The 12,460-nt window shown below is 48.2% G+C and overlaps 1 protein-coding gene across 1 annotated transcript in view; it reads left to right on the top strand.

Moving 5' to 3' along the window:
• Polr1A (RNA polymerase I subunit RpI1) overlaps nt 1-12,460 on the top strand; it is a 329,206-nt gene that overhangs the window by 182,690 nt on the left and 134,056 nt on the right. The window contains exons 16-17 of the mRNA XM_050167857.3: nt 599-683; nt 8,744-8,944. Coding sequence (XP_050023814.2) covers nt 599-683; nt 8,744-8,944 — 286 coding nt within the window. The remainder of the gene's footprint in view (nt 1-598; nt 684-8,743; nt 8,945-12,460) is intronic.

The raw sequence follows: 12,460 nt of genomic DNA, 5'->3' as shown, positions 1-12,460 counted from the left end.
TCACTTTGGTAAGGAACATTCAATAAAAGAGCAGTTGTATGCAGTTTCAGACCACATTGTTTTACAGCGTTTCAATGCAAAAAAAAAAAAGAAGTTTGAGCGCAATGCAAAACAAATGCAAGTACTCCTATTTTAAATTCTTTCACAACATATGTATCAAATTCACATTCAGTCTATTTCACTGAGCACACACAAGATGTGGAAACAGCTGGTTGCCTTACTGAGCTGCACTTTGTTTAGTTTTGTCCCTAATGCTGTGCAATTAGTAATTGTGGTCAATGGCACTCATGTACTTTGCCAATTTCTGTAGCTTCTTGACATTGCATGATCAACTGGGAAAGAGTTTTGAATAATGGCAGAGGGTTAAGATTGGCAAATAAATAAACAAACAAACAGACGGACGGACGGACATCCGTCCGTCTGTTTGTTTATTTATTTATCCGTCCGTCCGTCCGTGTATTGTGCCTATGGGTGGGCCAACCAGTGTCTGCAGCCTTGTTTTGTTTTTCTGGCAGTTCCACTTAAGTGAGCTACATTTATTGATGGGACATTGCAAGCTACTCTCTCTTTTTTTTTCTTTTTTTTTTCCTTTCGTCAGGGCCTGCATTCCAGATGGCCTGCTGAAAAAGTTTCCCAGCAACAACCTACAGCTTATGGTGCAGTCTGGGGCCAAGGGTGGAATGGTAAGTCTCTCCTCATACGGGTTTGTTCAAACATCTCCGTTTCAATCGAGCACCATTTCAGGATGTTTATGGGCCATCTCAAAACCTATGGTCCATTGCCAACACAAAGGCACCAGAGTGCCCTCCCATATAAGCGTGCATCTGCTTGCAATCTCTCAGCACTCCAAGAAAAAAAAAAAAAAAAACTCTCAGTGGATATGGCATTTTGCCGATTCGTGTGAAGTCGCAGGTACAATACATAGCCACAGTGGCTAGTGGGAAGGAATGTATTGAGCCTTGGGAGCATGTTGAAAAGTTAAGTTGCTTTAGATACGCTGAAGAGGATGAAGGTGAAAGCCTGTGCGCTCACAATACATTCCTTAAATTACTTGACATTCTCATTTGAATGCGTTGTTACTTCCTATTACTTGTTTTCTCCCACCAAAGGTCGTGGGTTCCAGTGCCTTAAGTAACTCTACATTTATTATCAGTGCCTCAATTACCTTCAACCTAATCAACACCAAATGTCATGGCTTGACTCCCACCAATGGTCATGGGTTCAACCATCAATGGGGGCACCATCAATTTTGGTGCCACTGAATGTTGGTCCCACCAAAGGTTGTGGATTCAAGTGCCTTAATTAAGCTCTTTTCAAAGCCATCCAGCACAGCTTCCTTATTTTTAAATACAGTTGATAAAGCAGACGGCATTAAGCCGAATTCCTTCGTGATGTCAGTTTTCTGCCAGCTGCCTTTTTCCATTTATTTTATCATCGAAACTTCCTGCTCCAAAGTCGGACACTTTCGCCTGGAAACTGATGGAGCCATTTATCACTCTAGACCACAAAAGCACAAGCGAGGCATGCCTAACGAATCACTCCAAATAAGACACAATCACATGGCCTGCAGCACGGATCCACACACACGCACCGTTGGCGCCAAAGTGACTGAACGCGACGGGCGACGCAGAAGAGAGAAGCTTCAAAATGTCATCTGGTCATCTCGCTTTCCCCGTCAGTGTGGGCTGGTAATGGCGATGGTTGCAATGGCTGGCTTGGCATCAGCTTCACGTGTAGCGGATGAAAGGCGATCAGAGTTGTGGAGACCGAGAAGCAGGAGCCGCGGAAGGGCACCCGTTGGTAAGATGGTGCTCGGGAGGGCAGGCTGGAAGAGGGCAGCTTTGGAGGAGCAGCAACGTCGAAACTGGCAGCGAGGAGGTGAGGAGTTGATATGAATGCAAGTGAAAGGAGTGACTGGCGTCCAAATGGCTTGCAGACGGGACATGACGAAGGAGTGGACAGGACGAGCGGGGGGGGCATGTGTGCGGAGGGCATGGAAGACTACGAGAGTACCCTGCTGGAAAGCACCGCAAATGCCGTGGCTCGAGTGTGAAGTTGTTTGTTGTGCTCAAAAAATGATTAGCCACTCTTTGTGGGTGTGCAGCATGATCATGAAAACTGAATGGTTTTGCAGTAGGGGCTTTGCATGATCACTGGGCAATTTTTTTCCCGAGGTGTGCAGCCATGAAATTTGCAAAACAAGAGTTTTTCGGTGCACTGTTGTCGACCGTGCCATTGACAAATGTCTAGGAACAAAATTCAGTGACCCTACCATGCATTAATACCGTTTGTCTATAAAGTCGGATGGTGCAAATCGAGCGTGACTGGCTCGAGAAAATCGCCGGAGAAACACCAGCTCACGTTGACCCACCATGTCGACAGCGTGACTCGCCGCTGATGATGCTGAGATTTTTAGTGTTTTCAGCAAGTTATTGGTTGATTTGCATTGCAAAAGTGCAACGAAGCTCGGGGCGGTGCTTTAATGTGATGCAGGCCGATTATGGCGAGTGGGGAGCAAATTCCTAGACCGGATTCCGCAAACTCGTCTTCCCGATTGGTTAATGTAGGTCCTCACATTGAACATGGCACTTATAATCGGAGGGACACTTCTTTTGTGCTTTTTGGCACGTTTCAGTGCCAGAAGTGCCGTTTAGAGTGGTAAAACTTTGCTCATCGAAAGCATCCTACAGAATGCTACAGCACAAGTCTGCCCGCGTTTATTTTGGCCACTTCGGTATCCAAGAGACTGTGGTTTTTCTGGCATCGCAAAGCTTCAGGAAAACTTCATTTTCGTGCAAATTCTATCACTGGGGGCATAAGTGATGCGATTGCAACCGAGATTAATGGTTCATGTGTGCTGCATCATGGAATTTGACAGCTTCCATTCGCTCCACAGTAAACAGCTGGGAGCACTCGGCACTCGCTTGGTACCCGTTACTAGGCAGTCATGTCACATGCAACTCAAGACTTCAAAAGCGACGCTGCACGCCGAGCTCTTCAATGGATTGGGCACTCTCAAGGACGAATACAACATCCGGTTGAAACCCGATGCCGTACCTTTCTCGCTAAGCGTACCTCGCAGGATCCCCATCCCGCTGCTCGAGATCGTCCGCCGCGAGCTGGACAAATTGGAAAGCGCAGGCGTGATCCGTAGGGTTGACAAGCCAACACCATGGTGCTCGGGTCTCGTCGTCGTCCAGAAAGGCGATGGTTCCTACCGCCTCTGCGTCGACTTGACACAACTGAACAAGGTTGTCCTCCGAGAACGACATATTCTACCAACTATCGAGCGAGTCCTTGGCCTCCTCGGCGATGCAACAGTTTTTTCGAAGCTGGACGCTACCGCAAGCTTCCACCAGGGGAAGCTCTCAAAAGATTCCCAAAAGCTTACGATATTCATCACCCCATATGGCCGATACTGCTTCTGCCGGCTCCCCTTTGGCATCACCTCTGCACCAGAGTACTTCCAAAAGCAGATGGCAAGAATCCTGGAGGGCCAAGAAGGAGTCGCCAATATGATAGATGATATTTTGGTTTTTGGACGCACCCGCCAGGAACATGACGCCAGACTGAGCCAGGTGTTATCTCGCCTTGCAAAAGCAGGTATCACATTCAATCAGGACAAGTGTCGTTTTGGGGTACCCGAGGTCTCCTTCCTCGGAGTTGTCGTCTCAGCACAGGGCATCAGGCCAGATCCTGGCAAGGTCGAAGCAGTCGAAGCCATGGAAGCTCCAACGGACGTCGCCGGCGTTAGAAGACTGCTCGGAATGGTGAATCATCTTGCCAGATTCTTGCCACACATCTCGGACGTCACGGTGCCCATCAGAGCCTTACTGAACAAGTCTGCGAGTTGGGTGTGGCAGCACGAGCAAAAGGCAGCATTTGAGAAAATCAAGGAACTCGATGTCAGGCAGGTGCATGGCCAAGTACCACCCGTCGTACGCCACTACGGTATCTGCAGATGCAAGCTCATTCGGACTCGCCGCAGTTTTGCTACGGACGCAACCCTCAGGAGAGCGCCGCCCAGTCGCGTTCGCTTCGAGGTCAATGACAAAGACCGAGAAACGTTACAGCCAGACTAAAAAAGAAGCATTGGCGACGACATGGGCTATCCAAAGGTTCGACGAGTTCATCCGTGGCATCCCCTTCGACGTTGAGAGTGACCACCTGCCACTCGTTTCACTTCTGGGCAAGATGGAACTGGACATGTTGCCGCCTCGTATTCAGAGACTACGGCTGAAGACCAAGCGATACCAGTTCCGTATGCTGCACGTGCCAGGAAAGCTGCTACCCACAGCCGACACGTCACACATCACCTACAAGCCACCCACTCCTCTAGACACTATTGAACTTTTTGCAGCACAGGTAGTCGGCTGCATGTCTGAAGTCTTGCCACTCAGCCCTAAAGACGTGCGACAGGCACAAGCCCTCGCTTCCTACTGCCAGAATGGTTGGCGACAAAAGACCAAGATACCACCGCACCTCTCAAAGTATGCTTCTGTGGCATACGAGCTCTCTGTCTGCGACGGTGTTCTGCTGAAAGGCGCCCAGATAGTCATCCCATCGTCCCTTTCGCCAGCGGTCTTGACGCTGTTGCATGAAGGTTATCAGGGCATCAACAGGACCAAAGCCCTAGCTCGGGAGTCAGTTTGGTGGCCCGGTATCTCGACAGACATCGCCTCTCTCGTCACCAACTGTGAACAGTGCACTTCCACCCGCGTGAACTTTACCGAGCCCCTGCTCTCCACGGCCCTACCTGGACATCCCTGGGAATTCTTTGGAATGGACTTGTTTCACCTCAATGGCTAGACGTTCATCCTGGTGGTGGACTATTACTCAAGGTTCCCTGAGGTGGGGACCCTAAAGAGCACGACAGCTCAGGCAGTCATCGACGCTCTCAAATCCATCTTTGCCCGCCATGGAATCCCGCAAGAAGTCAGGTCAGACAACGGCCCACCGTTCTCATCGCAAGAGTTCGCGGCGTTTGCAGCGTCATACAGCTCACTACGTCATACAGTCCACACTACGCTCAATCGAACGGAAAGGTGGAGAGGATGGTGCGTACAATCAAGGACCTGTTTCGCAAGTCAAAGGATCCTCATCTGGCTCTGCTCAGCTATCGGGATACTCCAGGAGTCGACGGCTTTAGTCCAGCCCAGCTTTTGATGGGACGTCAACTCAGAACCAGAGTCCCAAAGCAAGACTCCCAACTACGTCCCAACTGGCCACCAACGAAAGACGTCGCCGCCAAGGATAAGGCTTACAAGCAGAAGCAGGCCGACAACTACAACAGGCATCATGGAGCTCGAGACTTACCGCCACTCCAAACAGGTCAGCGTGTCTGGGTGTGAACTGATCAAGTGCAGGCTACGGTCCTCATTCCGGGGCAAAGACTAAGAAGCTACGTGGTCGAAACGGAGCGAGGTGGCACCCTACAGCGCAACCGGCGTCAGCTAGTGCCTTTTGGGCCTGCTGCCTCCGGAGAGGAACCACCACTACTGCAGCAAGTTCGCTGTCAGGAGCCTCAGCCTGCCAACATCGTGGAATCAACGGTCCCCCTCGGACAATCTGTGCAACAGTCCTCTGCAGCCAGGGACCACAGTGACGGTGTGACACGAACACGTTACGGCCGGCCTATTGTTCCGCCGCGCTGTTTGAACTTGTGAAACTTTTGACACGTTTGGCTTCCTGAGTCCCTCCCGTCTAACCTTCAATGCTTCATGGGGGGAGATGTTGAGGTCACCGCAGTTCAGCCCTATTTGTTAGGCTGCCACCAGAGTGTGGCACCCCCTGTGACCTGTGTGTGTGTCTATATATGTTCGGGCCCAATAAAGGAGGGTCATTCCCTTTTCGTCTAAGCAAGTGTCGGTACGTGTCGGTCTGTCCCTGCCTGCTCGTGCCCCACACGGCACTAACCATGCGACTGGGTGGATTCAATACAGTGCAGTCCACTTATAACGATACCACATATAACGATATATCGGTTATAACGATGGGTCGACATGAGAGTGTCATTTTATGCATTGGGTCTATGGGGAAAAAACCCATTTATAACGATAGGTTCTTCACCGCATATCGGATATAATGATCAAAATTTTGCCGTCTGGACGGCGTTTTCCGTGCCAAATAATCGTAAAATTTGCGTTGCTTAGTTCCCTGAAACGAACGATGTCGAGACGAGGCGATGTTTACCTGCGTAAGTTCGTATCTGCCGCCATTACCGCGTAGCGCGTCCCGCCCCGCCCTGGCGCACCGGAGAATAGCTGAGGAGGCGCAGCGCGCCACAAGATGGCGCTAGCTGCTTCATGCGCGTCGGCCACAGTCGCTCCGAAAGATAGAGAGAGAAAAAAAAATATACCACAAGCAAAGCGGCGCGGTGGCGCCCGTCCCGCGTCTCTCTCTCTCGCGATAGGAGGCTGACGCCACCGAAGCAGCGTGCAACCAACGGTTCAACCCAGTTCGAAGATGGTGCCGACAAAGCCCAAAGCTGTGTCGCTTGGCACAAAGATGGATATTTTGCAGGACTCTCGATGCGGCTTCAGGTGAGCGCCCTTGTGAAGAAGTATGAGCTTGCCCAGTTAACGATAACAACCATCTTGAAAACCGAGAGCACCGCGATTGTGAAGGCAGGAGCTATCAGCGGCCATGCCGATCAGCGGAAAAGGGGTTAGAGACCCTTTGTACGCCTATGTTAAAGAGGCGCTTTACCAGTGGTTCATCACCAATTTCTTCAAAAATGCGGGCTTTGTGCGTAAGGACGAACTTCCCCAACCCACTGAGACCAACACGGTGGAAGCCGCTGACATAACCGAGCTCTGGGAGCTCGTTCCTACTGGTGACACAGGTGGTGCGTCGATGGTGGAGTTTTTGACTGCAGACAGTGCTGCCTCGTTCTGCGATGAGGTCACCGACAAGGCGATCGCCGATGTGCTGTCTCGACAGACGGCAAAGTTGTGCGACGGTGACGACGGCAGCAGCGACAGTGACAACGAGATTGACAGTGGCTCCTTGACCCGACCTCGATGTCCACGCAAAGTGCATTGTCGTCGATCGACTCCTTAATTGATTTTATGCATGCTAAAGGATTGCCGCCAGTGTTCGCGCAGCAGCTGGAATCCATGCACACCGCGGTTGTGAAGCTGAAGCTGCCGCAACAGCAAGTGCAATTTCGGACTATTTCGGCGCGCCTAACCCTTGACACGGTCATTGGCGCTAGAAATAAAGTTTGTTTTTCACGGCCTACTTTCTACATCATGTATTCTTTAAAGCAAGTAGCGAATTCGAAGCTGCAAAGGTATGTTCCGCGTTTTTTTTTTTTTTTTAATAACTGCAGTCCAGATATAGCGATCATCGGTTATAACGATCATATTTTTCGTCTTTCTCGATATCGTTATAAGTGGACTGCACTGTAATTTCTGAAAGTGTGGTGTTTTTGAGGTCCCAGATAGCGCATGCTTAATCTAATTTAGGGCGAACAAGAGTTTTTTATAGATTTAGTTCTACAGATGACGGTGCTCGGGAAAAATTGCGTCACAAGTACCCCAGCATGCAGTTTGCATTGTTAGTAACATAGTTAACATGTATGCGCCAAGAAAGATCAGAACTGATGTGGATGCTGAGGTACTTGTATGATGTCACATGATCTAGTCGGATGCTGCCAAGAAAATACTCGCTGCTGATAGTTATTCGCATGCTTTTAGACTGCTTGATGTTGAGCCGCATCATCCATTTATTGCACCATGAGGACAAGTGCTTAAGATTTTTTTAAAGTTCATGCTGATCGCAGGGTTGGGCGAGTTTTTTATATAGAACGCAATAGTCTGCAAAAAGTTTTATTGATGAAAACGTGATGCATTCAGGGACGTCGTTAATGTAAATGAGAAAGAGTAAAGGTCCTAACACTGATCCGTGTGGGACACCGGATGAGACAGGCGAAAGAGTAGAGGAACAGTTGTTAGCAGTCACAAATTGGGTGCGGTCAGGAAGAAAATCTTTAATCCGGTAGAATACCTTGGTGTCTAAGTTAAGTTTGCCTAATTTAAGAAGAAGTAAGTCATGCGTAAAATTTATTTGTTCCCGAATCTGTTGATGGTACTTGAGCACTTCGTGACAGTGCTTGAATCGCTCGCCTGGGTGGAAGCCAATATTTGCACTGCAGGTTGGTAGAGTCCTATCATTGCTTTCTCTTAAAGTGCCCTCATTCAAGGACATTAGTGGACCATCTGAAGGTAAAATATATTAATCCACCGCTCTAAAATCATATTCTGCCTCACTCAACTCACATGAATTTCGTCCATAAAATGCATGTGAATGAAACGTTGCCAATCTGTGGTCGCATTACATCAAAAATCGTGCAGGAATCCCTTCAAGCATGAAGGAAGGAAAAGAGAGTGTTGCTTTCATCTGGAGGCATTGCCACCTACACTTCCTAGTTGAAAAAGTTCCTGAAGGCGGGTGTTACCAGCCTAAGTAATCGGTGAATGTGAGCAAATACACGTTGAGTGCCTCCCTACATCTGACCGGAACGGATATTTACGCATGTCCGCAGGCATGTTAGGGTTAGGTGCTGTTAGTAAGAAAATGAGAATTTTTAGCCCCGCAGCTTTGCAAAAACTGCTGTGATAGTATATGCTGCTCATATATAACGAATTTAGCCAAGGTGAAATTTCATTGCAGTTTGCTTTCAAAAGATTGATTGTATGAGAGAGCTGAGCGTATGTTGTGCGTGCTTGTGTCCTTGCAGGTGAACTGCATGCAGATCTCGTGCTTGCTGGGCCAGATTGAACTGGAAGGGCACCGTGTGCCACTTATGCTCAGTGGTCGTACATTGCCATCCTTTCTGCATTATGACACATCACCACGGGCGGGTGGCTTTGTGGACGGCCGCTTTCTGACGGGCATCCGGCCGCAGGAGTATTTCTTCCACTGCATGGCTGGACGTGAGGTGAGCCACTTGGCTGTCATTGCTGTGTTTACCTGTGGGCTGTGCTAAGCTGCCGACCATCCTAAATGCAATGACAGACACACCGCTCTCACTGTATGAATGCCATGCAGGCAGAATTTTTATCAGTTTACTGAGATATAGCTTCCTTGGTTCTCTACAATAAAAGTAGAAAAATACCTATAAAGAAAGAGGTCAGGCAAGGAGACACAATCTTTCCAATGCTATTCATTGCATGCTTAGAAGAAGTACAATCGCCTTGTTACAATGGACCCTGATAGTCTGACAAAAAGTCTCCATTTTATCCGAAGTTCGTAATATCCGAAACGCCTCACTTCCGATACTTTGGTCACAATGTGTAACAACGTTATTGTAAAGAGTGAGGGAGGAACGTCCAAAGTAAAACAAACAAAAAAAGTTGCAGTTTCACCCGAAAGGCAAAACAGTGATTGCATAGCAAATTAGTAGACAGCTATGCGAAGTAAGGATAGTAGTTTTATCGGCCGTGTAAAGTTGTAAACATTTGCTTACTAACGAAATCAGCAAGCATGGTGTCACACACGTTTAGGTAAGCATGAACACATCTCACTTGATGAATGCAGAAAGTAGCTGTCAAAATGTTGGAGTGAAAAAATGCGGCAGCAGCGATCTAATTGACCTTCAGGCATCTCTTACTTCAGTGTGGAAAAAACGCCAAAAGCAAAGCACGTATGAGGCCACCAGCACTATGTGCACTCTGCAAACATTGCAGATAGCTTTCAAGATGAGGCCCGCACAGGCACGCACTCTGTCCACATCGCAGATCGCTTTCAAGATGCGGTGCCCGTGTGGCCATGCTGTAAGCAGCAGCCGCGGGAGTAGAACCCCCTCTTCGCCTTCCCCCTACGCCTCGCCCGTGAAAAACGGCGCACTTTCGCCCTGCCTCCCAACCTCGCGTGCACGCACGCGCGATGTTGAGCCGTAATCATCGGCTGACCCTCGCGAGTCAGTTGCCAGCCCATGTCGACACAGCAAAACTCCGTTATATATGCCTGACTTTGGCAAAACTTTCCGCTAATTTCATCCGTTGTAATCAATAGTCTGTTTTAGCGCAGTCCGTTAGAAGCGAACTTTGTTGCAATAATGAAGTAGGTAGAGCAAACTAGGTTGAAATACGGTCCATTATATCCGAAAGTCTGTCGTACACAGGTCCGTTCTAATGAGCGTAGAGTGCATTCAAGCTATTAAACTGGGAAGGTTTAGCGCCGAGGATCACTGGCGAATATCTGTGCAACCTTCAGTTTGCAGATGACATTGTCCTGTTCAGCAACAATGGGGATGAATCGGAACAAATGATTGAGGACCTTAGCTCTTTCCGTACCGTGCCGATTGGGCATCGTTAGTCCACTAACTATGGTTTGAAGTGCTGGTTTCGAGACTTTCCACGCGGCTCACGGACACACTGCACTCTGGGACGTAAAGGAGGATAACTATTTTTTTGTTTCCTAAGCAGTTTGCCTTTTTCCCTCAGGCGGTGATTTTTGAACGCGTTGCGAAGTTTTCGCTCTCGTCAAAGTAGAAAGCAAAAATGGCCGCTCTCTTTCGAGACTTTCCGTGCCGTTCATGGACACTTTTCACCATAGGATGTGAAGGAAGAAAACTGTATTTTTGTTTTCTAAGAAGTTTGCTTTTTCCCCACCGGGCATTAATTTTTGAACGCACTTCGAAGTTTCGCAAAAATCAAAGTAGAAACCAAAAATGACCGCCTCCAGGAGTGGCACGTGCGCATTGAAAGATCGCAGGTCTCGCAATTCCGCTGCGTTTGTGGCTGACTGTATCCATGGATCAAGCAGCAGCGAGTATGAAGATGCTACCTTTTCATCAGACTTTGAGTCTGAGACTGACAATGACGCAAGCCAGCCCGGAACATCGATGGCCGTAGCCTGGCATGCCAAACTGTAGTGCTTGCACTTAAATTTTTGTAATGAAGTACCTGTTCAATGAAAAATCGTTTTTTTTTTCGGAGATGTTGCCAATAGACGAAAGTACATTTTGTATACCTCATCATTTTTGTTACATTTTCTCCTTAGTAGATGCAAGTGTGTCTTTACAAACTTTGTTCAATTTTATCCCACAATCTTGATTTTGGAAAATATCTTTTTCATGACATACATTGTTAATTAAAATTTTATGCATGAAAAGTGCACTCATTCTGCCTTTTGTTTAAAGGGTCCTTGGGACTGAAATTCGTCCCAAAATTCAAATTTTCAATTTTTATTTTCTGCTTTCCTGACGTGTTTCCACGTCTTATCTCCGAAATTTGGTTACAAAATACTGTGTAGTTCTTCCGTTATCGTGATCTGAAGATGCGAATCCGCAAGCATTGCGCTTTAAATTGGGGACAAATCGCGCCTGATTTTCATCGCGCATAGCTCGATAACTATGCACTCTGGCAGCGCTATTTTGGTATCATTCGAAAGCGTACGTTCATGGCTTTCATTATTCATCGGTCGGCAACATTGCCGGTGCTGCAGTCACGAAAAAAAAAAAAAAAAAGAAATTCATGGCGCACACTATTATTGGCCAGTTTGAGCATGTGACCACAATGGAGAGTCATGATTGCTTCCCAAAGACCACGAGCGTTCAAACGACGGAAACAGCTGCCATTCTGTCTTAGTCTCGTGACTGCGACGTTTGATATGTTGGAGGTCTGACAAAGGTTTGTTCCGTGAATCGTTATGGGTGGAAATGTAAGAGACGCAATAAACTTTCGGAAGCGATTCCGTCGTCGCACTTGGCACAGGATACCTGGCAGCTCGCCACTCAAGTCATACCACTGCCGAACATCGACGCCTCAACTGCTTTGCCGGATCACGCATATTCACACGCTTGTTACACTCATGAAGAATTGAGCGTGGCTGTTGTAATTGAAGAGGAAGTGGATAAGATAAGAGCACATTAGAAAACTACGCTCTATAAGATTGCACCTACAACGGCCACGGAGTGAAAGGTTCGGCGCTTTGTTACCGATAGGGCGACAGCCTCAGTCGCGAAGCCCGCTACTTCGTACGTTGTCGTCGAACTTGCAGCAGTGAACAATCTTCTCGGTGCTTTCTCGTGCAATACTTGCGGTGGTTCTGCGTAGCTGGTGCAGAGCGATCAGGATTACAGTCTCACTACTACTAAACTGACTGTGGTTTGTGAGATCTGCAGTGAAGTTGTGTCGGGATGGAGCTCGCGGGGAATTAAGGGCCCAAAAACGTGTAATCCTTTTGAAGTGAACATACTCGCAGTGTATGCTATATGTCCTCAACCGGCAACGGCCAAACGGCCATGAGTTATACCTACTGCCTACTGATGGCCTTTGATGCCATTTGTTCAAACTTTCTTTCTGTCACGATCGACGACACGCCACACGTAGTTCCGAACTACCGCTTTATTTCCTGAACGCCAACTTTCCGCATCACACAACCACACTCTGAGTTCTCTCGTTCGCCACTCTCCACCCGCACACTCGCGCCGCTGTCCTCTCCGCACTCA

This window comes from Dermacentor andersoni, chromosome 11 (assembly GCF_023375885.2).
Source record: "Dermacentor andersoni chromosome 11, qqDerAnde1_hic_scaffold, whole genome shotgun sequence".
Classification (NCBI taxonomy): Eukaryota; Metazoa; Arthropoda; class Arachnida; order Ixodida; family Ixodidae; genus Dermacentor; species Dermacentor andersoni.
The sequence above is the reverse complement of the archived record's forward strand: the minus strand, read 5'-3'. Positions and strand labels throughout refer to the sequence as shown.